Raw genomic sequence first — 26402 nt, 5'->3', positions numbered from 1 at the left:
CAGACTCAAATATGTCCACAATTTTTTGCTACTTGTACCTTCAAGAGATGGAACTTAATTTCCTTCCCCATTAGTGGGGGTTGGATTTAGTGACTTGCTTCTAACAAATAGAATAAGGCAGAAGTGATGATGTGTCATTTCCAAAGGCCTTGAGTATACATTTCAGCTCTTTCTGAGATCACTCACATTGAGGTAAGCCCACGGCCATGTCTTAAGAAAATCTGAGCAGCACTATGGGAGGCTTCCCTGAGGGTGGAGGTGAGCCTGTTCTTTACATGAGGTGAAGGTAGGGGCAGGTCCAGGGTTTGGGTCAGAGGGGTGGCTTAGGTAGTTTACTTTCATGGTGGTGTGTGCAGCGGGCATACATAGCATCCTGCTTTAGCTCCTGGCTCTTCAGAAGTGGCAGTTGGATTTTTTGGTCTTTTTGTATCTTTTGTATCTTGTTGTCCATAATCTACTCAAACATCTCCTCTAGCAATAGAACAAAAACAACAACAACAAAAAAAAAAACAAAGAAATTATATGGGACTAAAAATAACCATGCAAGGGCAGTTGGAGCAAGAGATGGACAACAAGATACAAAAAAGACCAAAAAACCCAACTGCCACTTTTAAGAGCCTGAGCAACAGCAGAGTACCACCCAAGCCTCCAGCATACAGCAGCTCCCCCGCCCCCCCCCCCAGGAGGTTGGCAGGACACCTAAGCCATCCTCCCATCTTGCCCCCTTCTCCAGGAGTAAGCAAAGTTGCTTGTTTTCGCTCTGCCCCCCGCCCCCCCATCTGCTGCAGCATGGGCCCAAATAAAAACTTGCCTGAATTTGTCTGACCTCATATCGGTTTCTATTGATTAAGGAAGCCTAAGCACCTTGGTCAGTAACAGGGATCCCTAAGTGTTTTGATCCCATTCTTTCCTTGGGGGAGGAAGCCCCAGAGGGAAATCCTGCACAGTCATTGAGAGGGATGTGAGAAGACAGGCCAAGGCTGATAGGGCTCTGGGGCACTAACAGAAGGCAGGAATCCCGCGAGTTAAGTGTGTGGGCTGTGGGGCTAAGCCCCTGGACTTGGCCCTGGATCCTGGGGGAGAAGCCAAGACGTTGGTCCTCCCAGCTTCCTAGAGAGGCCTGGAAGCGCTCGGTGCCGACGCGCTTGCGCGTTAGGGCCAGGGGAGAGCTAAGCGCCGGCCGACTGGCGGGGGTTGCCACTTTTGGTTAGCCGACTGAGAGTCTCCCAGCCGGGGAGGCGGTGAGCGGCTGGCGGGGAGAGGGTCGCGTTGGGGGCTGCCCTGTGGGCGGGGGAGTTTGGGGTGAGGCGTGAGAGGGAGGCTCCGCGGGAGGCTGCTCCTGGGGCGAAGGTCTGGCCTGGGAGCCCAACCTGCCTAGATGAAGACGTAGCTGCCTGCGCTTTGGAACAGGGGGAGAGAATTTGGAGTAAGGGTTTCTGTGTTTTAGCATTTCTCCCAATTATGAAAACAAAGCGTACTCATTACAGATAATTGGGTGACGTGGGTGAGCGCAAGAAAAGTAAAAGTAACTGCAATCATTTAATGTTTTCCTCTGGAGGCTTCCTGGACACCTTTTAAAATTTGTGCATGATTATGCAAACTCTCGTACATATGTTTTTTATTATGAAATAGGGTCATACATTTCTTTTAAAAACTTTTTTTAGTATCGTAATAAAACAATACTGTGATTATATGTTCATGACATTTACCGTATGATCCATGAAAATTTACTATTTTAGCCTATTCATGTATACTGTTTATACGCTGTTTTAAAGTGTGTAATTCAGTATCATTAAGTACATTCATATTATTGATTTTTGAAAATTATATCTTGAACTTCTGGAATGCTTTTGTTCATATATTCGTTAAAATTGGTACCAGCATTATGACACCACTGGGACATATATTTGCAAGTATAATTAAAACATTTTGTTGGAGTTCCCATCGTGGCTCAGCAGGAAACGAATCCGACTAGCATCCATGATGATGAAGGTTTTATCCCTGGCCTTGCTCAGTGGGTTTAGGATCCAGTGTTGCCCTGAGCTGTGGTTAGGTCCCAGAAGTGTCTGGGATCTGATGTTGCTGTGGCTGTGGCATAGTCCAGTGGCTACAGTCTGATTCAACCCCTAGCCTGGGAACCTCCATATGTGGTAGCTGCGGCACTAAAAACACAAAACAAAGACAAAAAACACACCATTTAGTTTGCAGTTTGTTTTGTATAATACACATTACATGAAGCAGTAAATGCTGAGCAAATGACATTATGTGGAAAAATAGCAAAGGTGATTATATTTCTTTTCAAAATGAGAGGCTAGTATATATAAAATGCATTTTTTTTTGGCTTTTCTAGGGCCGCACTCGCGGCATATGGAGGTTTCCAGGCTAGGGGTCTAATCAGAGCTGTAGCCGCTGGCCTACACCACAGCCACAGCCATGTGGGATCTGAGCTGCATCTGCGGTCTACACCACAGCTCATGGCAATACCAGATCCTTAACCCACTGATCGAGGCCAGGGATTGAACCCGCAACCTCATCGTTCCTAGTCAGATTTGTTAACCACTGAGCCAGAACGGGAACTCCCTAAAATGCAGTTTTTAAGCACAAGTAACAGCATTAACCTAAAACCACTCTACTGTCTTTTGACTTGTATAGACTTAAGAAATAAGAGAATGTTCTCCTTTCTAAGAGTGGTGGCAAGGAAAAGAACACAGTCCTCTTTCAAGTTGTCTCAAGTTCCAAGCTGAAAACTCCTTGATGTTAGGTTGTTTATTTTACAAAGAGGTGGTGGTTTTGTTATACACATGTATACATCTGTGTACTATTCAGAGACTGGCAAATGAGGTTGCTTTTACATGTTGACTTTAATGCTGAAGAAAGGCAGACAAATTTTGGTTCAAAAAGTAAGCTGAAAAGATGGGAATATTTTGGTTTTGTCAGGTGTTCTTCTGAAATGGAGGATGATGTCGAAATGTCTTTTTACTGGTAGTTTTAATCTTGATCCACTATTTTTGGCAAGTTTCCTCGCTGTAAAATTACTGTCTTTCCTTTGTAATTATTAGTTATTTTGAGGAATTATCACTTACTTTGAGACTTTGCATAGAAAGAGCCTTTCTCCTCAACTTTCACCCACTAATTAGCATTTTTTGGCGGATCTTGTGTGCAGCAGTTATTGCTGTGTTGTTCTTCTAGGTGCCATTCATTTCTGTTTTCTCTTCTACATGTATTAACTGGAAATCTTTGTGAGGAAGAGTTGTGCCTCCTCTCCCATTTAAAAACTTAATTTAATTATATCATACGTGGGTATGTGATGTTGGGTGTTTATTTTTTGGTTATAATGCAGTGTAATGTTAATTATTTTGTGGCTGACCTTAGTCTTTCTTTGGCCACTGGGAGCTCTTCCAAATTGCCTCCTGTTTCCCCATACATGCTCCCATTCTTTTTAGTGTTTTTCCCTGATTTCTAGACACCACAAGATTCTCATCTTGTATTTTCACTTCCTCAAGCCCTGGAACCAAGGATTCCTGGTTTTGCTTATTATAGAATGGTATTTAGAAATAAAATTTTGAACATTAGGTTGAGCTCATTTCTTAATTGGCAGATTGGTATAAATATTTTAATGTTTTAAATATGTACTGGAAGCAATCTTTCTTTAGCAGCAATTATCATAGTAACTTGTTGGCTTATTATCAGTGTATAAAATACACCTTATGTACCCTCTCACTGTCAGGAAAAACATGAGAATACAAGACTGCTTAATAAGGATTTTAAAAGGAAATCAAAGTTACATTGCATATGAGATGATGAAGCAAAATGATGGAAAGAGGAAAGTGTCCCTAAAAATGCCTACGTCGGAGTTCCTGTCCTGGCTCCGCGGAAATGAATCTGAGTAGTATCCATGAGGACGCAGGTTCAATCCCTGGCCTTGCTCAGTGGGTTAAGGATCTTGCATTGCTGTAAGAGCCAGTGTAGGCTGGCTCTTACAGCTCCAATTTGACCCCTAGCCTGGGAACTTCCATATGTTGCAGGTGCAGCCCTAAAAAGAGAAAAAAGAAAGAAAGAAAGAAAGAAAAACGCCCACATGATTGCTTGGCTTTTTTTTTTTGTTCTTTTTTTTTTTTTTTTTTTTTTAGGGCTGCACCTTCACCATATGGAGGTTCCTAGGCTAGGGGTCAAATTGGAGCTGTTGCTGCCAGCCACAGCCACAGCCACAGCAACATAGGAACTGAGCACCATCTGCAACTTATACCACAGGTCACGGCAACGCCAGATCGTAACCCACTAAGTGAGGGCAAGGATAGAACCCGCAGCCTCATGGTTCCTAGTTGGATTCATTTCTGCTGCACAACAGGAACTCTGGGGTTTTCTTTGTTCTTTTTAAAGCCATTTTCATTTGGGAATGAAACTGGGTGAAGGGAAGAAATTCCGGGAGAGAAGAGGCCTGATCCAACTCAGGCTGCTCCCCAGGCCTGGGGCTCCCATTTGTAGTACAACCTTAACAAATTGATGAATGAAACTTTTCTTCTGTGCCCAGAATCTGGGTGGGACATGGGAGGAGCCCTGAGACCTTAGGATGCCTGCCTTTAATTGAGCGGTTTCGGCTCAGTGTTCCCCATCTCTTTGCTGTGGAGCCATCCTTCAGAGTTTGAAAGGACCAGGAGGGCATCAGCTTCTGTCCATGCTTCTGGTTGGGCTTGAAGGGCCAGAATCACCTGCCAAATTCTCAGGCAGTTGCCCTCATTTTTCTGAGGGCCTGTCTCCTCATCCCCTCTTTGCCAATACTTCACGGGCCTGTTTGGACATTTCTGCAGCAGCTGCTTCAGAACAGGCCAACTTGGAGGCTTATCTTTGGTGCTGATTTCACTTTGGGTCTCAATTTCTTGAGATAAGTCAGCGCCATTTATATTTCCTGCGGGGTGCGTCTCTTCCAAATGTTTCCCTCTGGCTTTCAGTTCCCTCTGCCCCTGAGCAGTATTCTAGTCCTTTCATACCTGAGTGTCTTTCTCTTCTCCAGTCTGTTCTGGCAGTTTGGCTGGGAAAGTCTCTCCCTCTTTCCCTGACCCTCAGCTTCCTCCTGAGCAGCTCCTTTTGCTCCTTTTCTGCTCCTTTGGTGCTGCTGGAGCCTGGCCCTCCCAGTCAGGAAGCTCCCTTCCCTCTTCAGCCTCGTCTTGTTCTTGGGTCTTCAGGTCTTTTCTTACAGGCCTTCAGGTGTGTACCTTGTCACTTCTCTCTTTGCCTTTGCCTTTGCTTCCTCTGTAGACTTACTTTCCTTGCCCTGCCCTCTTCTTTGACAGCCCAGTTTCATTTCTGTGGCAAAATTTCAGCAGCCGGCTAAGCACTCATGATCCCAGAGTAGTTCTTCAGTTGACTGTCCATGCCCTAGTGGCAGCACTGCAGCTTCTTTTTCTGGGTGATGATATGCTTTCTGGTGTGAGCCTTTTCCTCATCTCAGTTTACAGTCATCTCATTTTGGTCAGTCCTAGCTACTCTTGCTGTGTCTAGGAGTCATTGAATAGATATTGGTTTGTAGTAAATGTAGGAGATGCTGGCCTCTGTTTTAATCATGGGTGAAGGTAGTGACTTTTTTAAAAAGTGCTTAACAGTGACGGGAGATGGAGGATTCCACACACCCAGCAGAAGCTGTCCATCATCTCTGGTTTGCTACATAGAGCAATGGGGCCAATTTTCAACATGTGGCAAGGTTTGCTGTCCATATAATTTTCATATATGGTCTGAGGTAGGGGTTTAACGTTATTCTTTTGTATGTGTACATCCAGTTGTCCCAGTACCATTTGTTGCTAAGTCTCTTCTCTTTGAACAGTTGGTACTTCTGTCAAAAATAAGTTGACTATAGGGGTTCTCATTGTGGTACAGCAGAAATGAGTCCAACTAGGAACCATGAGGTTGTTGGTTTGATCCCTGGCCTTGCTCAGTGGGTTAAGGATCCGGCCTTGCTGTGAGCTGGGTCACAGATGTGGCTTGGATCCTGCATTGCTCTGGCTGTGACATAGGCTGGCAGCTGTAGCTCCGATTTGACCCCTAACCTGGGAATCTCCATATGCTGCGGGTATGACCTTAAAAAGGAAAAAAAAAAAAAAAGGTGACTATAGGAGTTCCTATTGCAGCTCAGTGGATTAAGAACCTGACTAGCATCTGTAAAGATTCAGGTTTGATCCCTGGCCTCACTCAGTGGGTTAAGGATCTGGCACTGCTGCAAGCTTGATTCGGTGTTCCCATGGCTGTGGAGTAGGCTGGCATCTGTAGCTCCAATTCGATCCCTAGCTGGAAACTTCCATATGCCTCAGTCGCAGCCCTAAAAGAAAGGAAAAAATAAGTTGACTGTAGATGGGTGGGCGTATTTCCAGATTCTGTTTCACTCATGTATGTCTATCATGCCTGCATCACACTGTCCTTTTTTTTCTTCTTCTTCTGTTTTCTCCTCGAATTGACACCCATTCCCATCATGCTGAATCTTTTGTCTCCCCCCCCCCCCCAGAGGTCCCTCTTAAGTAGGCTTTCAGTTTTCTCACCCGTTTGCTTGCTGTGGTTCCTTATGGCTTGCCTTCTCTCCATGCATCATTTCATTCTGAGAACCAATTTCTAATTTCCTTTGTTTTGTCCTACTTGCAGTTCAGAATTTATATAGAGAGTATAGGGAGGGACTCCAAGGGTGATTCAGTCATTGAATTTCATCTTTTTTTTCTTTTTTTTTTTTTGCTTTTTAGGGCCATACCCAGGGCATATGGAAGTTTCCAGGCTAGGGGTTGAATCAGCTGCAGCTGCTGGCCTACACCACAGCCACAGCAACTCAGTATCCAAGCCACGTCTTCGACCTACACCACAGTTCATGGCAATGCCAGATTCTTAACCTACTGAGCGAGGCCAGGGATCAAACCCGCGTCTTCATGGTTCCTAGTCCAGTTCTTTTACTGCTGAGCTGTGAAGGGAACTCCTAAATATCATCTTTGAGCAGAACTTTGGCCCTGGCCATGAAGAGGCTGATGACCAATCTACAGGTAAGGTATACTTGAGTCTAGTGCTCAGCCCTGGTCCAATAACCTGTTGTCCATCATGAGATGAGCTGGGTTGCTTGGCACAAAGCATGGTTGCCTCAGATTCCCCCTCAGAAAGACTGAGGCAGGGATGCTTCCTGGAAGGGCCTGTTGCCAAGGCAGGTTCTGGGGTTGACAAAGCTAGGACAGTAGCCAACTCTGGAGACAATGAGATTAGGAATCAAGGAAGCAGCTATCTCTAACTCTCCATATGCTAAAATGGTATCATGGCTTGTGGCTTTGGAACCAACATTTTTGTCTTTAGATATGACCATGATTGCTCTGCCTTCTCCTGACATTTATATTTAAAAGTTTCAGAATTCAAAAGCAAATACTCAGCTCTTCATTCTTGTTATGATTATAGATGATACAAAATACATACTTTGATCCATATTTCAAATCACTACCTTTGTTAATTTTAATAGAATTGCAGTACTGCACCTACCAGTCCAGTGCTCCAGGGACTAGGCCCTCCCCACTTTTAGAGTTCTTTTATCTTCTTCAGTAATTTTCCCCAGCATTTCTGAATCCATAGCTTCTCCAAATATTGTTAATAGTCTATGATAACAGAAACATTTCATTTTGAACAATTTCTCTTAATTATGTTTGTCCACATTGTTTCTCACACTTGATTTGAAGTATTTGTCACCACTGTCTCTCCACAACATCTTTGCTGAACTGTGGAAAGACAATGTCATGACTTGTAAAGGACCTTAGAGTTCATCATTTTACTAAGGAGTCTTCACATCTAAGTGACTTCTGGAAGATCACACCATACTTTCCAGTCTGGTCTCTTGCCTTCCAGTTGGTTTCTCACCTGGCTGTACTGTCTCAGCATCTCTCTGTCCTGATAGTACTTCTTCCATCCTATCCACTAACCAGGATATTCTGTCTTTCTGTCCATGAAGAAAAATTTGAACTATTTCACATTTTCTCTTCTGTTCTCAATGTGTCTCCTCATTCCTTAGCTCTAAGGTGAATTTTTTTTAAGGTACATAGGATCCTGATGATTCTGTTTCCGCAGTAGGACAAGAAATGTGTAACCCTTGTTTTCTTCTTTCTTTTGGCAGCAGGTGAGAACGGGATGGAGTGTTCAGACTTGCCTCCAAAGCAGGAAAGCTCTAAAGAATCAGAGGCATCTGATAGGACCTCAGGAGTTCTCTATGAAGTGATTCCTGGAGGACCAGTCGCTGGAGACGCCTATGAAGAGGCTTTAGAGAAGCTCGGAGCTCAGCCCTCAGATGAAGAAGGGAGCAGACTGGAAAGTGATCTCTTGGAAATAACACAGGAGGATAAAAATAAATGCACTGAAGATGGATGTGCTGAATATAAGGATCTTGGAGAACATCCAGATCTATCCCCCAGTCCTGTAGGACATCAAGGAGTTCTAAAGGGACAGAAATTCTATCAATGTGATGAATGTGGCAAAGCTTTTAATTGGAGTTCACACCTCATTGGGCATCAGAGAATCCACACTGGGGAGAAACCCTATGAATGTACTGAGTGTGGTAAGACCTTCAGGCAGACCTCTCAGCTCATCGTCCATCTCAGAATCCACACAGGGGAAAAGCCCTATGAATGTAGTGATTGTGGAAAGACCTATCGCCATAGCTCCCATCTCATTCAACACCAGAGACTCCACAGTGGGGAGAAACCATATAAATGTAGTGAATGTGGGAAAGCTTTCAATGAGAGTTCCAAACTCTTTGACCATCAGAGAATCCATACTGGGGAGAAACCTTATGGATGCAGTGAGTGTGGAGCAGTCTTTAGTCGGAGTAAAAGCCTTGTCCGCCATCAGGTCCTTCACACTGGAGAGAAACCTTACAAGTGCAATGAGTGTGGGAAAGCTTTCTGTTCCAACAGAAATCTTATTGACCATCAGAGGATCCACACTGGGGAGAAACCTTATGAGTGTAATGAATGTGGCAAGGCCTTCAGTCGGAGTAAATGTCTTAATCGACATCAGAGCCTCCACACTGGGGAAAAACCATACAAATGCAGTGAGTGTGGGAAAGCCTTCAATCAGATCTCTCAACTTGCTGAACATGAGCGAATTCATACTGGAGAGAAACCTTTTGAATGTAATGAGTGTGGCAAGGCATTCAGTCTGAGTAAATGTCTCATTCGACACCAGAGACTTCACACAGGTGAAAAGCCCTATAAATGCAAAGAGTGTGGAAAGTCCTTCAATCAAAACTCATACCTCATTATTCACCAGAGAATTCACACTGGTGAGAAACCTTATGGATGTATTGAATGTGGGAAGGTCTTCAGTCATAATTCTAGCCTTATGGTACATCAGAGAACCCATACTGGAGAGAAACCCTATAAATGCAAAGATTGTGGAAAAGCTTTTCGTGACAGCTCACAACTAACTGTGCACCAGAGAGTTCACACTGGAGAGAAACCCTATGAGTGTATTGAGTGTGGGAAGGCCTTCAGTCAGCGTTCCACTTTCAATCACCACCAGCGAACTCACACTGGAGAGAAGCACTCAGGGCTGGCTCGGTCCATTTCTTAGGGCATAATTCTCCCAGACAAAGAGTAAGGAACTTTGAGTTAAGGTTTCTTTATAAGAACTGTGCTCACCCCCTTGCTGTACAGTGGGGGGGAAAAAAAAAAAAAAAAAAAAGAACTGTGCTCACCCTGGTCTCTGCTTGGAACCACTAATCAAAGTTGACCATCCCTAAGTGCTTTCTGCTGGATCACGAAGGTGGGAAAGTGGGAGTAACAGTGTAGGTATCCTCCACTTTTGAGGAAGTAAGGACTACATGTTTCATGTGCTCGTAGGTATCTTTCTTTCACTTTTTTAAAAATTTAAAATCCATCTCATTTCTTAGTTATGCATCTCATAGTCAGGTTAGGAATAGGTTTTTCCCTATTCTCTTCCACCTTCTCTGTTTTGTCTTTTACATAAAGTCTTTCTTTAAAACTTTGATTCATTCTTTGCTAACTCTTGAACGTGGCCTTTTTATTGTATTTTACATTATTTTTAGAGCTGCACCTGCAGCATATGGAAATTCCCAGGGTAAGGGTCAAATCAGAGCTGTAGCTCCCAGCCTACACCACAGCCACAGCAATGCCAGATCCAAGCCACATCTGTGACCTACACCACGGCTCATGGCAACTCTGGGTCCTTAACCCACTGAATGAGGCCAGGGATCGAACCTGCATTCTCATGGATATTAGTTGGGTTCTTAACCACCTAGCCATAATAGGAACTCTTGAATGTGGCCCTTTTAAGACCTACTCTAATGTAGAGCCTTATCACTTGTGTTCTCTGCTTAGAAAATCTTTTCTTCTTCCTGCTTGCTAATAATCATTGTCCCTTGAAACTTTTAGATCCAGGTCTCTCCGAAAGATTTTCTTCTTCAATTGCTTTTTTTCCTTCAAACCTTCTGTTGATTGGACTTCAGTGCTTTGAATTAGCCCTTGCTATAATTTGCAGTTTTTATTAAATTGCCTTGTCAATTCTTATCCTAATGTGTATGTATATACTTTTATTCTAACTTAAAGAAGACTTTGAGGTTGGGTATGGTATCTATTTCTTTTGGCATGTGGATAACACTTTGTACATACTCGTTGTTAAATAGCTTTTGAAACTCACCTCTCCAGGCGTTCTTTTGTGGTGTAGCAGGTTAAGGATCCAGTGTTGTCAGTGTACCAACTTTGGGTTGCTTCTGTGGCACAGGTTTGATCCCTGGCCCAGTAACTTTCATATGTCTTGGGTGCAGCCAAAAAACAAACAAAAAGCCCCTAAAACCAAAAAACCTCACCTGTCTAATTAAACTATGCTGAACAATTGAACTCCCCCCCCCCCGACCACCAGACCTAAATCTTCTGAAGATTGATATCATAGGATATCACATACAAAGGCCTCATTCAGTAGCTCCCGTGGTGGTGCAGTGGTTAACAAATCTGACTAGGAACCAATGAGGTTGCGGGTTTGGTCCCTGGCCTTGCTCAGTGGGTTAAGGGTTCGGCGTTGCCGTGAGCTGTGGTGTAGGTTGCAGACGCGGTTTGGATCCCACGTTGCTATGGCTCTGGCATAGGCCGGTGGCTACAGCTCCAATTAGACCCCTAGCCTGGGAACCTCCGTATGCCACGGGAGCGGCTCAAGAAAAGGCAAAAAGACAAAAAAAAAAAGGTCTTGTTCATATCTTCTATATGTGTCCTTGAGAGTCTTGCTACTGTTTCTTCAGCCTCAAAGAGCTAATGTGCAAGTGTGTGTCTGTGTTTGTGTGTGTGTATCTAGGCATTGGAGGCAGCTGTGGTGTTCCACTGATATGTACTTTGCCCTGCACACTGATTCTGGTTCTGAGCAAGATTTATCCACCCTGCTACCTAAGTAAACAAGAACAGCATCAAAATTTACTGCAAAGACGACTCCACTTTTGTGACAAAGGTGATTGAAAATTTTAATTACTAGCAGTCTTGGGTGATTGGAATTAATAGTAATGAAGTTTTTGACAAGATAATAGAGTCACACTATTTCCTTATCAATTAGTTCTGTCTACCTGCAGCTGTCATCTGATTTCAAGATGAGAGGTTTACCTTTAATTATTGTGATTATCTTCTAGGCCAATTTTCATAAGTCATAAGAAACAGAAGATCTTTTCAGGGGATTTCCTCTTCTTTTACAGTCATATATCAGATTTAAGTTTTTTCTTTCCACCCTTGCAGTAGGATCTCATTGCTAGGGGCCTTAACCCTTAGCTTCTGTTATCTGCCCTCTTCCTTTGAGCAATATGAGAGAATTGATAGTGCAGCATGGATGGAGGAGATTAGAGGGGTATATCAGGTATATAACCTGGAGGGGAGAGGTTTTTACAAGCTGTGATTTATGTCTGAGACAGTGGGGAAGAAGAGAGTTGTGCCTCAAGAAAATAAGAATTAGAAATGATTCTTGCTGAGGCATCTCAGATAAGATTAGAAAGGATTTTTACTAAACAATTACTGAACTGAGGACAGGATTAGGAACTTTCCATATGTGAGCATATATTATAAATTTCTGTTATAGCTATATATTTGGTGTTTATTTTCATTTTTTAAAAACAAGATATGCCTGGAGTTCCTGTTTTGGCACATTGGAAATGAATCCAACTAGGAACTATGAGGCTATGGGTTCGATCCCTGGCCTTGCTCAGTGGGTTAAGGATCTGGCATTGTCCTGAGCTGTGGTATAGGTCGCAGACACCACTTGGATCTGGCAGTGCTGTGGCTGTGGTGTAGGCCAGCAGCTGTAGCTCTGATTCAACCCCTAGCCTGGGAAACCTCCATATGCCTCAGGTGTGGCCCTGAAAAGCAAAAATAAAATAAGATAAAACAAGATATGCCAGTAGGACTTTTCTTTCTTTAAGTGTTTTACTTTGGGAGCTCCCAGATTTCAGGGAAGAGCTTGACCCCATCTGAGAACATGGGTCCATCCGTCTACCTGTGTTTGAACATGAGTGGTCATCCCTTCAGTAGACTCCCTGTCTGTTGAATATTGTAATTTTATCTTCTAGTTCTTCTTATACCCTCCCCCACGAAGTCTCTGGAGGAAGGCATCCAACACTGTAACTCTCTTACCTGACCCCCACCACTAGTCTGGGCTCAGTGTTCAGTAGAAATGAATGTACTCACTTCCTAGAAAAACACTCAGGCTCTTGGTTGGAAGAAAAATGGCTACATTTGAAAGCCACACCTCAATTTCTACTGGTTATTACTATATTTAAATTTTTTCTTAACAGCTGCACCTATGGCATATGAAAGTTCACAGGCCAGGGATCAAATCCGAGCCACAGCTGCAACCTACACCACAACTGTGGCAACACCAAATCTGTAGACCACTGTGCTGGGCTTGGGATTGAACCAACGCTGACACAGAGACAACACTGGATCTTCAACCCTCTGCACCACAGTGGAACTCTTTAAAAGGTTGTTTTTTGTTTGTTTGTTCAATTGTTTGTTTTTCTTTTTAGGGCCACACCTGCAGCATATGGAGGTTCCCAGGCTAGGGGTTGAATTGGAGCTGTAGCTGCAGTCCTTTGCCATAGCCACAGCAACACTGGATCCAAGCAGCATCTGGGACCTATGCCACAGCTCAGGGCAACATAGATCCTTAACCCACTGAGCAAGGCCAGGGATTGAACCTATGTCTTCTTGAATGCTAGTCAGTTTCTGCTGAGCCATGATGGGAATGCCTTTAAAAGGTTTTTTGTCTGGTTCTGATTACCATGCTAAATTATTTTTAAGAGTTTTTGTGGTGGTAGTTTTTTTTTTTTCCCCAAGGGCCACATCCATGGCACATGGAAGTTCCCAGGCTAAGGGTCGAATTGGAGCTGTAACTTGGAGCTGCTGTCCTACATCACAGCCACAACAATGCCAGATCTGAGCCACATCTGTGACCCGTGCCACAGCCTGCAGCAATGCTGGGTCTTTAATCCACTTAGCAAGGCCAGGGATTGAACCCACATCCTCATGGATACTCTGCTGGGTTCTTAACTCCCTGAGCCACAACAGGAACTCCTTTTAAGAGTTTTTCTTTTGTTTTTATTTCCCACCTTTTCTCATTTTTCAGTAAATAGCCATTAGTGTTCTCTTAATTTCCAGTCTGTATGCTACTTATGTTGTTCATGAGCACAAATATTAAAAGAAGTTTTGGAGTTCCCATTGTGGTGCATTGGTAACAAACCCTACTAGTATCCATGAGGATGCAGGTTTGCTCCCTGGCTCTGCTCAGTGGGTTAAGGATCCTACATTGCTATGAGCTGTGGTGTAGGTTGCAGACATGGCTCGAATCTGGTGTTTCTATGGCTATGGTGTAGGCCAGCGGCTGCAGCTCTGATTCAACCCCTAGCCTGGGAACCTCTATGCCACAGGTATGGCCCTAAAAAGAAAAACAAACAGACAAACAAAAAACACATAAATAACTATGGCAATAGGCTAAGTGTGAGATGTATTCACAAGAGACCTAATGACCTGGCTTAGGTTTAGAGAATATTCATTAATTTTTTAAAAAGTATTTGTCGTGGTCTTTGCACTTGGGTAAGAAGAACAATTTCTGACATGGTTAGGTGAAGAGAAAGAAGAGTTAATTGAGATAAGATACTCTGCACTTGCTGTGGGATGGCCACTCGATAAACAGGGAGAGCCAACCACAGGCTTGTGGTCGTGTCTGTTTTTATAGGCCAGAGAGAGGAGAGGTCTTATGAATACATCTGTTGACCTGCTGATTGTTTGGGGAAAGGGGTCTTAGGGTACACTTGCTGGTTGGTTGGAGGCATATATTCCTCTACAGGGGTGGGGTGAGGAGTGGGCCACATACCTTTCCTTTTTTTTTTTTTTTTTGCCATTTCTAGGGCCGCTCTCATGGCATATGGAGGTTCCCAGGCTAGGGGTCCAATCGGAGCTGTAGCCACCGGCCTACACCACAGCCACAGCAATGTGGGATCTGAGCCAAGTCTGCAACCTACACCACAGCTCACGGCAACGCCAGATCCTTAACCCACTGAGCAAGGGCAGGGACCGAACTGCAACCTCATGGTTCCTAGTCGGATTCGTTAACCACTGCGCCACAACGGAAACTCCCACATACCTTTCCTAATAGCGGATAGGAACTAGTAAGCCCGGTTGCTGGAGGTGGGGAGGGGCATTACAGTGAGATGGGTGGGGCAATGATAAAGGTCTGGTAATTCTTGTCTTGCCCAGAGGCTTTGAGTTCTATCTTCTTGAAGAGGCCTTTGCAGTCCAACAGCATTTACTGAGCAGTTGCCATGTTCCAAGTGCTGTTTTAATTAGTTGGTGTGTGGCTGAAGCACAGACACCATTATGTCAGCTCCATTTTAGGCCCACAGTCCCCTTCCTTTTTAACTGAGCTTTAGCTTACTCATAAGGAATGCACCCAGTCCAGATAAGCTCCGTCATTTCTTACCCTTATCTGCATCTGATATGAGGACTGGAAGAATGCCTTTGCTGTTGTAGATGGTTAAAAGTGTAGGAGGAATAACAAGACCCCCCAGGGGGAGAAGAAACCTCTGGTTCCTGCTGGTATGGATGTGCTTCTCTGTTAGTGGTCAGATTCTATCTTTGGCCTTGTCCAGATGTGTTCCCAAGGCTGTTGCCTCAGAATCATACCCCTGCCCCTCCCTTGAATAGAAACCAATTAAACGTTCCTAAGTTTCAGGAGGATGCTGCAAAGAGAAAAAAACAAGGACTGGTTAGAGCCAACTAAGCACAAGTTGGCAGAAGATTTGACTTCCAGTAGACCTTGAGCCTCATTATACAGTTACTATAATGCATTAGCATGCTGAACAACACATCCACCAGCCCCAGGACTGTTAACAGTTGTTGTGACTACAACCAGAAAAGCCCATACAGGGACTGAAAAGGAGTGTTTTGTCAGTTCTGGGTCCAAGCCACGGCCCTGTTCTCAGAGAAGTCATAGATATTCCTCCCAGTCTTTCCAGTTCCTTACCTTTTACCTCAACTAGTATATTTGCTGTCTCTGCCCACATTGTGTTGAGAACTTGATTTGTGAACTAGGTTCCTGCTTCTCCATTCTTTGGCCATTGAATAAAGCTTGTTCTATTCCAATGTCAGCATAGGTTTAGTTATTGGCTGCCAGAATCTGATTGGAAAAAGAAACTCCCTCACTGAGACAAAAGGTCAGCTCAAGGCTAGGACCCTGGTTCGAGTCTAATTGATCAATTTGGTGACACTTTGAATCCCCTGTATATCTTCGAGTGGTGCTAAGTGCAGCTGCAAATGCCTCTGAATGGTCATCTACACAATCCTTTCTGTGTGTGAGTTACCCACAATATACTTCATAATTGCACTCTATGGAGTTGCCTTTGGTTTTTGGTCTCAAAGTTCCTTCTCAAAGTTTGGAGGTTATCATTCAACATCCCTGCCATCCAACCCTTGGGATATAGCAGTAAACAAAACCAGATTCCATAATCTGTTTTCCCCATGCCTATGGCCTAACCCAAAGATAGATCTCCCAGCCATTACCAATAGAATTTTACCTCTCCCTGAGAGTCTTCCTGATCCTGTCTCTACCCCTTGCATTTTGAGGCATACAATTCTCACTTTGGAGGAAGATGGGAATGGGGAGGGGTGGTGGGGTTGGGGATGTGAATTCCTTGAGGAGGAGGAGGGGCTGAATTTCATTTGGTCTTATTTATTTATTCCTGTATTTCTTTTTCTTTCTTTTCTTTTGGCCATACCCAGGGCAAGAAGAAGTTCCCAGGCCTGGGATCTAACCTGTGCCACAGCAGTGACCCATACCACTGTTGTAGGATTCTTGTACAGGGAGACAAGACACCAAGGCCTTTTTGTTAGGAAGCAGCCTTTATTTGTGCCAGCACTGGCTCAGTGGATTCATATCCAAAGGCTGAGCCCTGAACCCAGCAGGGCATCACCATATATACCCCATTAGTTTTCCTGCTACATCTAAATTCCTTTGTCTCCCTTATAAGGTGTTCTATAAATTTTGAGCAGATAGTTATAGATAGGCCTGCACTCATGGATACAGGTTATGCTACATTGTTGTAGAACTGTGCATGTGAGCACAGATGTTGGTGTTGCATGTTGCCTTCCCTTTGTTCTGGGAGGCCCCTTTCCCCTCCCCACTACATTCCCCCCCTTGATGCTCTGATCCCTTTCTTAGGGTCAAAGAGCATCACCTTGGGCTAGGGGTTTATATTTCCATAGCATCATCACGTATGTGGTCATTTTCTTTTCAACCATGGCCTCAATGAGGCCAGAGACAGATTTTATAACTAGAGGAGCCAGACAGGGAAAGATCAGGCAGCCTTTCAAGATCATGAGTGCAATACCTATGAGGGTTTTGAATCCCCCAAAGGTTGAAAACCATCCCTCGAATAGCTCTCCAGGGTTTTAGCCCTTTCAAGTTTGTATGGGGACATGTGCCACTTTTTTGATGTTTGTGGTGATGTTAGCCATGGCCTGGCTGTTGTCATCTATCTGGAGGTAGCAGTCGGATTGATTAAATTTTTCACATAGACCCTCCCTCTTTTGCTAATAGGTGATCTAAGGCTAGGCGGTTCTGGTAAATAGCTGTGCATTTTTGTGATTGTTGTTTTGCCATGAGTTCAAGGGTCATGGCTGTTGGATTAGTATTCATTTTCAGGACCGCCTGTAACCTGATAATTCCTTTGAGCATATATATATATAGGAGTCCGGTAGCCCCAAATCCCGTCTTGTGCCCAAGTGGCTGGACCGTATGTCTCAATAATTCTCTGGGTGGCCACTCATTTCCCCCCCATCTTTGTTGTCCCCCTATCACAAGACTTCTTTTGGTTTTAACCTTTAGGCTCTGATAAAGGGGAACCCCTAATTTTTCTCCCTCCTGGTTTGGCAGGAGGAAAAATCCTCATTGGATTATTTCCAATGGTGCAACTCCCTTTCCAATGAGGGGGGAGTTGTGTATATGCTCTTCTTCTACATATCCAAAACAGCCCATCAGGTGCCCTCCAGGGTTTGGTGTCGCTAAGAGTGAGACTGTCCCAGTGCTTTACTAATTTCAGGTATGCCACAGAATGGATTGGTCTCCTCCTCAGTATGTATAGTACAATTGACTATGGCTTGATAGGGAGAGGATTGGCACTGGGAGGTGCTAACTGTGGAAGCCAGGGCCTAATACCAGGTAGGAGAGTTTGGCCACCACCCCAAACTTGTAGAGTTCCAAGAAAGCCTTCTTTTTACATGGAGTTTCTCCTACCCATTATGTATAATCGGGACCTGTTCTACTAATGCACTCTTATCCAATTACCTCTGAGGCCAAACCCCAAATTTGGGGCTGGTTATTTTCTCTCTCCATTATGGAATGATTCCATTGGAGTAAGTGGAATGCATTTAGGCTGGTACCCTTCCAAGGCCATTTTTCACCCATAAGGTGACCCAACAGTCAGTGACATTGAACTCATGGGCAGTCCTTTCAGCTAGGTCAATGAAAAGGTTTTTCCCTAGGGTGGGGAAGTCCTGGTCTGGACCCAGTCTTTCTTGGATTGGTCATAGACTGGGCTGGACCCCGAACTTGGGAGCCTTAACCTGCCTGTTGTTTTATTTTTTGTGTAGTTTCTCTGAATAGCTGGGCCTGGGTGTGATCTTGAATTTTTCCTCCATTGGACATGTCCCAGTGCCCAAGCCCCTGTTTCCTTTCTCTTTTGTCCCTGGCAAATGTGCCCCTCTGGGTATTTTGTCTTTATCCAGCCCATCCAATACTTTTTACCATTACATGTGCAAAGGGTGGGGGTGGTACCTCGATAACAACCAGCTGGCTGTACCTTCCCTCGATACCAAATCTTCCCCATATGCTTATCACAAGGGGTGGAATTTAAGTCTACCAAAGGACCAAAAGGGGCCCAGACCAGAAGCAACCAATAACAACAAAACATCCTACCCAGAAGATGAAGCACAGCGCTAGCAGGAACCTTTTGCCACATTTCCAATTGGCCGGGGCAGTTTCCACCAGCCCTATGGCAAAGATTAGGACAATGACCACAATAACAGGTACCAGGGTGGCAGTACATCACAATAAGGGGACCAAAATGAGGAACAGACACAGTCTATTTATCTCATCTGGTGGCTGATTCCTAAAGCTTCTGAGGTGCATAGACTAGTCAGCCTCCAGAGTGACTAGAGCAGGGCTATTGTCTTTGTAGTTCTCTGAAGCTGTAGCTTGCTTCTTTTGGATGGTCAGATTGCATGGTGTCAAGGGATCAGGGATCACTCCCAGTCTCACGCTGCTGGTTTTACTCCGCTATGTTGGATCCAAGGAGCCACTTCTGTTACCTTTACTGCAGTAGGTGTGGATAAAATGACAGTAAATGGGCCCCTCCAAAGAGGTTTAAATGGCTGGACATTCCATTCTTTTACCCATATAGCATCCCCTGGTTTGAAGGGGTGGGTGTTGTCTGTGGTTAGGCTTACAGGTGGCCACTCCCTAACCCACTGATGGAGGGTGGCCAGGGTGGAACCTAGCCCCTGTATCTGTTGTCTCGGTGGGGTTTTCTAGTTCCTTTAAGTCCCCCCTTATACCCTTGATGAAAGGGGGGGGATGCCCACAAAGAGAAAACCCAGTCTGTTTAGTAGGGCTGGACCTAATTTTTAGTAAGGCTACTGGCAAGAGCTAGTCCCAATGTAGGTGTGTCTCCTGATCCAGTTTGTTTAATTGCAGTTTCAGAGTCCAACTTATTCGTTCCATCTTTCCAGAGCTCTGGGGCCTATAGGCTGTGTGCAACTTTGTCACCGATTGTACTATTTTTAACACCTTTGTCACTAATTGTACTGCTTTTGCCACAAATGCTGGTCTGTTAAATCTGGTTGACTGGAGAATATTTTATCCATGACTTTAATACAATCATGATCTTATTGACCTGGCCCAACTGGTGTAGGGTTGTAGGGTTTAGAGTCCTCACCACCTCCAGGCATATGTGTGGATTTTTACATAACATTTCCTGATATTTGACCATCCAGGCATTAGTCAGCCAGTATTGTCCCTTATATCCCATTAATATCAGTACTGAATGTGGCACACAGACTGTTAGGTCTTGACCCATAGCTGACTTATTAGCTTCTGACACTAAGAATGCTGTGGCTACAAGTGCCCGCAGGCAGGGCGGCCACCCATGGGCAACAGAGTCAAGTTGTTTAGAAAGATATGCCACTGGATGATGTCATGACCCCAGCATTCAACCTGGTGCACTCGTGTACATACTAGAAGAAAGGCTTGGAGATGTCTGGGAGTCCCAGGCTGGCGCGTTGATGAGGGCCCACTTAATTTTTTTCCAAAAGCCTTTTGTTGTACTCGTTCCCACAAGAGGTTCCCATTTCTGCCCCCCTTTGCAGCCTCATAAAGGGGTTTTGTTAGAATGAAGAAGTTTGATATCCAGATCTTGCAGTAACCTGTGACCCTGAGAAATTTTTGAACCTGGTGTCGGGTGAAGGGGAACCAGGACTGAGCAGACAGCCAGGCTTTTCTCAGGGTCGAGCTGACGTTGTCCCTGGGATATGTGAAAGCCAAGGTACTTAACTTTTTTTTTTTTTTTCCTCTTTTCGGGGGACTGGCTCTGGGCATAAGCATGCACATTTACTGTCCCTGCTGGCTGAACTTTTTGGTTGCCTTCTGACCAGTGTATATGGGGTTAAAACTGGCAGCTTGGAAGAGGCAGCTACTGATAAAGTTATGGGTGAGTCAGGGAGGGGATGTCAGCAGAGGGGCTGTTCTAGGAGGAGGCATCCACCCCTGGTACAGCCAGCCAGCTGCTGGGAATGCGGGCACACTGGAGGGTACAATGGTGCATAAGGTGGGGGAATTTCCTCTGAGTCCTCAGATAAAACAGGCTTTTTGGGATCCTGTTGGCATTCTGAAGGAGCTGTTATTTGAGCCATTATGATTTTATGATTTTCTTCGACAGCCTCTTAGCCAAGGTGGCCAAGAAAGGACCATGTCTTGCCAGCAGTCAATGTAAGGGAATTTGTCTGGGTGCTCTGGGCTGCCTGTGATGACTCTAAACACTTTGTTAACTAGTTTTTTATCTAGTGACCCCTCATAAGGCCAGCCCACCCTGAACAAAGGCCAATCTATTTCACAGACCATCCAGAGTTTCCTGGGAGTCAACTTTACCATAATCTCCTGACTATCTCCTCTTGAAAAAAATTTTTTTTTCACCATACACTCTAAGGGGTAGGTTTACTCTCTTTTCCACCCATTTCCTCCCCCTAAAAGATGACAGTCAAACTTTCCTGTCGTCCATCTCATTCACTCGCATTTATACATCTCCAACCCACCACCCAGCGCCTTAGATTTGCAGTTTTGTCTCCTGTCTCCTCTATGAGAACTTCTGTGAGACTACTAGGGCAACTCTGGGAGGTGATCAGTCTCCCCTTCTGCCTCTTAGGGACAGGCCACCAAATTGAACCTGGGTTCTTACCAGTCCAATGGGTGGTGCTCCCTTGGCTGGTTCCTGGGCCTCACCAGTTCCGTTGTGCTCCTGGGGTCCTTGCCATGACACACCAGGAGGGCTAGTCCCTTATGGATCAATTGGTCTGCTGGCACCTGGGGAGGTTACCTTTTCTGGCATCCCAGGGGTTGCACCCCAGCAACAAAGGAAGTGAAATCACCATCTCCAAATCCTGGACGAGCCCCCAAGAAATGTAGGATTCTCATACAGAGAGACAAGACACTGAAGTCTTTTTGTCAGGAAGCAGTGTTTATTCATGCCAGCACTGGCTCAGTGGATTCATATCCAAAGGCTGAGACCTGAATGCAGCAAGACATAACCTTATATACCCTGTTCATTTTCCCACTACATCTAAATTTCTTTGTCCCTCTTATAAGGTGTTCTATAAAATTTGACCAGTTATAGATACACCTGTGCTCATGGATACAAGTTATGCTACATTGTTGTAGAACTGTGCATGTGTTGCAGAACTGTGCATGTTGCCTTCCCTTTGTTCTGGGAGGGTCACTACACCACAGCAATGACAACGTTGGATTTTAACCCATCGAGCCACCAATCAACTCCATAATTTAAGTACTAAATAAGGATTTTAAATTAAAGTCATAAGGATGGAGTACGATAGTTACACAGGTAGTTGTAGAAGTCCCAGTAGGGGACCATAGATGGAGAGGGAAACCTAGGAAAATTTGGGAGATCACTGTAAGTTAATATTCACTCAAGAAAGCCATCAGAATGAAGCAGGTTTGCTTAACTATAAAACCACAAATAAAACCATGAGATGTGCAGTGTCATGGGTACAATTTCCGGCCTGGCACAGTGGGTTAAGGATCCAATGTTGCCACAGCTGTGGCATAGGTTGCAGCTGTGGCTGATTTGATCCATGGCCTGGGAACTTCCATATGCCATGGCTGCAGCCAAAAAAAAAAAAAAAAAAAAAAAAAAAAAAAAAAAAAAAAAAACAAATTTAATAACAAACAAGTGAACAAAACCCTTCAGCTCCTGACTTTTGCATGCTACAGGCAATCAGGGTGAAAGGAAGGCTCCTGTACTCCTAGGTTTTCAACTTTAGGCTACACATTGGAACCACCTGAGGAATTAAAGAAATAGGAAACATGGTTCCCATCCATCAAGATTTGCATTTAATTGGTACAGGTTGTGGACTCTAAAAGTACTCCAGAGGATTATTCTGTGCTGCAAAATTAAGACCCAATGATTTACATTTACCATTCTTTGCTACTCAAAGCCTGGCACAGGAACACAACATGGGCACACCTGTGAGTTTGTCAGAACTATTCCCAGACCTCCATAATTGGAATCTGCCGTTTAACCAGTTAAGCCCAAGTGATTTGTATTCATATGCACATACAAATTGGAGAGGTTCTGCCTAGGGCTCCTGCCAAGCAAACTGGCCTAGGATGAAAGGAGATAAAACACTCTCAGGAAATAGAGAGAGCTCTCAAGAATAGGCCTCCCATCCCAGGAGGGAAGAGATCTCCTTTTTATGGAGCCGTGAGGGTGGAGGGAGAACCTCAGCTAGCTGGGCAGGACTTCAAAACAGAGCTACTCTCTGAGCAGAGTAAATGGAGCAGAGACTGCTCCTGCAGCTTTGCATACACTTGAGGGCCAATCTGATGGATCTATTGAGTTCACCAATCTGGGTGCTGTCCACATTAGCTTCCTGTTGTGTTGCATAAGCACACCCCAAACACAACTGGCTCAGGTTCCTCTGTGATGGGAAATTTTTGTTCTCAAACAGACAAAACTCAACTCTTCTGTGGGTGGTTATGAATGTTCAGTCCCACCCACCCCACAACCCCACTCCTATAGAGATAAGTTATCAAGAACATGATTTGTCAGAGTTCCCATAGTGGCACAGCAGAAACGAATCCGACTAGGAACCATGAGGTTTCAGGTTCAATTCTTGGCCTTGCTTGGTGGATTAAGGATCTGGCATTGCCATGAGCTGTGGGGTAGGTCACAGACATGGCTTGGATCTGGCATTGCTGTGGTTGCGGTGTAGGCCATCAGCATAGCTCTGATTCAATCCCTAGCCTGGGAACCTTCATATGCCTCGAGTGTGACCCTAAAAAGGAAAAAAAAAAAAAAAAAAGAACATTATTTGTTGAATAATTAGTAGCTGCAAAGAATGGTTGACTTAAGACACACGCATAAAAGTTGTGAGTTTAAATTTTCTTAAGGGGTCTCATTGAGGACTGAAGCCTCCTGAGAGAGCCACTCAGTTATCCCTTAGGACTGCTCTGAAGAAGTAGGAGAGGAGCCAGTTTATACATGACTTTTGGCTAGGAAATACACGGAGCCAAGTGTTACCAGAATCCTGGTTCTTGTTCACAGGGAGAGGAATGAACTTCACGAACACACTCGCACAGACAGCAAGCAAAAGACCTTATTTCAGGAAAGCAAATAGCTCCCAGCACAGACATTGGGAGGGGGAGGAGGTGTCCCTACTTCCTTTTGTTCTATGGAGGTTTTTAGTTCTTAAAGATGGGATACCAACATGGGGTCCAGACATCATTCCTTTTTCCCATTGGCCTTGTCCAGTCACCCGTATCAGGCCTTATCCAATAGGAGTCTTAGAGATAAATATGCCCCATTAATTTTATGGCTACTTTGTTCTTCTTTCCCCTAGACTGGGATTTGCCACTCTTTACATTCTTTTGCTAACAGTCAAATGTATAGGTCAGGGGTTAATGTCCACCTTGGCATAAAACAAATGTACTTTCAATAGTTAATTTTCCAACAAGCGAGGCCTGTTTGTCCAGATTTGATTTTACAAATCTTAAACCATGGACATTAATCAGGGAATATATCAAAGTCCATGTTCTTACACTAACTACCTGAATAATTATTCTGCCTCACAAACATGTATCTTGGTACATAATTTCAACTGCAGGCATCAAAAGAAAGATACTGCTAATTGTAAATAACAGATGTCTGAAGTTAATAATTTTAATGCTTTTCTATGTAGGGGAAATTTTAAAAAAATCTGTGGCCATTACGATTCTTCCTGAGATATACGTCTAACTATCTATGAGGCCTGCCTATTTATATGCATCCAAAGTACAGAGTGCCTCAGCCTGTTTTTGTCTTTAAATTCCTCTAAGACTGCATCTGTGGGTCAGTGAATGCAGTGGGTTATGACTTAACCTTTGTAGAGTTGGGTGGTAAGCAGCACTCTTTGTCTTAGTTATCCTCATTTTTCTGTACCTGTAGAACAAGGAGCTTTATTTGAGGTCTTGGGAATTGCCATTTGGAAGATAACAGATTTTAGTAAAACCGAAAGAGCATTCTGGGGAAAAGAAAGTATCAGAGGCTTCTAAAGGCAAAGGCCATAAGGTTGTCAAAGTTGTCTCCCAAGAATTATGATTGGCTCTAATGCAAAAAGGAATGATTTGCCCTGAAGGGATAGGCTGTCATGAGTGATTTAGATTAAGGTCTGATAAATATCTTCAATGTCTGGAACATTGTGCAGATATTCTGGATGCACGCCTTAAGTCAGTAAGTGGTCCGAAGTTCAGATTCCATCCTGGCTGAGACATGCATATGTCACTCCTCAGTGGGATCCTGGCTCCATTGGAGAGTGCTCTCTCTCTCTCTTTTTCTTTTTTATATTTTAGGGCTGCAGGTGCAACAAATGGAAGTTCCCAGGCTAGAGTCAAATTGGAGCTGCAGCTGCTGGCCTACACCACAGCCACAGCCACATGGGATCTGAGCTGTGTCTGTGACCTACACCACAGCTCATGGTGTTGGGGAAAAATGACTCCCAGCTCTGATCAATTGTCAGTGTCAGAAAGTAAGACACATGAACATGGGGAGATCTCAACAAGCTCTTTACTTCTGCAGAAGGGCGAGTGCTCCCTGTTGGTGATGAGCAGGCAAGCAAAGAAGCACATGTGAAGAAGGAAGAACTGACTATTTATCCCTAATGCAGGTAGTTCCTCTGTCCCCTTCCCATTGGTCAGGTCAGAGTTCATATTCTCGGTTGGCTAATTTGTTCAGGCAAAGCAAGAACAAAATGGAGTAACCAAGGCTTCCTTTGATAGAAAAAAAACATATGTTAATTCTCATAATGGCAATGCCACTGAGCAAGGCCAGGGCTCAAACCTGTATCCTCATGGATACCAGTAGGGTTCCTTACTGCTTAGCCACAACAGGAACTCCCTGAGAGAACTCTCTTAGCACTACTGACTCCATTTTAATTTTCCTTCCACATATTTCAAAAGGCAACTTAGATGTAGATGAGCATTCCTATTTTCCTTTTTGGGTATGTTAGATATATTCCAGTTGTCCCCTGCCCCCTACAATATTCTCTCTTGGTTCTTCTTAGGCCTACCTTAAGCCTTGGGAAGCTGACCTTCTTGGATTGTCCTCCAGCTTCCAGTTGGGTCAGGCCAGTGGTACACACTGGCAGGAGGTGAGAAAAGAGTCTGTTTCAGGCACTTATTCCCCCAGCTCACTCTATGCTGGACTGTGGGTTGGGTGTGTCCCTAAACTAAAGGCCACAGCTTCTGTCAGGTATCTTGCTTCTAGAGGTGATAATAGCTTCGTGTTAAAACAAAATTCAGCTGAACAAATTTAAAAGATCTTATTGGCTTTATCCAAGAATTCATGAGTTGAGGAGTTCCCACTGTGGCACAATGGGATTGGTGGCACCTTGGGTTCCGATCCCCAGCCCAGTGGGTTAAGGATCTGATGTTGCTGCAGCTGTGGCTTAGGTCACAACCATGGCTTGGATCTGATCCCTGGCCTGGGAAATCCATATGCCACAGGGCAGCCAAAAAAGAAAAACAACAACAATCCATAATTTAGGCAACATTCAACCTGGCAGACAGAAAGGAGCTCTGAGGAGCTGTCCAAAATGAAAGATTTTTTATAAGCAGAAGGGAATAGGAATAAGGAAATTATACAAGGTCAAAAAGTGGATTGATCATAAGGTTATTTTTGTTACTGGAAAAATGTTACCGGAATCCAGGTTCTTGTTCATGGAGCTGAAGAATGAACTTTAGGAACACACAGGCAGCAAGCAAGCAAAAGTATTATAGGAGAGCAAATAGCCCCCAGCACAGACACTGGAAGGGGGAGGAAGAGTTCCCCCTTTTCTATTATTCTTTCGAGGTTTTTAATCTCGTAAAGTCAGGAGTACCAATGTGGGGTCCAGATACCAGTACTTTTTCCCATTGGCCTTGCCCAGTTTACCTATATCATGCCTTGTCCAATTGGGACTTTACAGTTAGGGGATGCTCCATAAGTTTTACAGTCCTTTTGCTCTTCTTTTCCCTAGATTTAGAGTTGTCATTCTACATTCTTTTGCTAACAGTCAAATGTATAGGTTAGGGGTTAATCTCCATCTTGACATAAAACA

The 26402-nt window shown here is 44.2% G+C and overlaps 1 protein-coding gene across 5 annotated transcripts; it reads left to right on the top strand.

The window, feature by feature from the left end:
* On the top strand, positions 1155 to 10530 carry LOC100626731 (zinc finger protein with KRAB and SCAN domains 7). 5 transcript variants are annotated; one of them, XM_021071727.1, is made up of 3 exons: positions 1170 to 1241; positions 6723 to 7013; positions 8120 to 10530. In XM_021071727.1, the coding sequence occupies exon 3, from the start codon at positions 8134 to 8136 to the stop codon at positions 9571 to 9573; it is 1440 nt and encodes a 479-aa protein (XP_020927386.1). In that variant the 5' UTR covers positions 1170 to 1241; positions 6723 to 7013; positions 8120 to 8133; the 3' UTR covers positions 9574 to 10530. The 5 variants fall into 5 exon arrangements, with proteins under 5 accessions (XP_013845545.1, XP_013845546.1, XP_020927386.1 ...); XM_013990091.2 differs by lacking the exon at positions 6723 to 7013 and having other exon boundaries at positions 1155 to 1241; positions 8120 to 10527; XM_013990092.2 differs by lacking the exon at positions 6723 to 7013 and having other exon boundaries at positions 1164 to 1241; positions 8123 to 10527.

Source organism: Sus scrofa, chromosome 13 (genome assembly GCF_000003025.6).
Source record: "Sus scrofa isolate TJ Tabasco breed Duroc chromosome 13, Sscrofa11.1, whole genome shotgun sequence".
In the NCBI taxonomy this organism is placed as follows: Eukaryota; Metazoa; Chordata; class Mammalia; order Artiodactyla; family Suidae; genus Sus; species Sus scrofa.
This window is presented reverse-complemented; position numbering and strand designations above follow the sequence as displayed.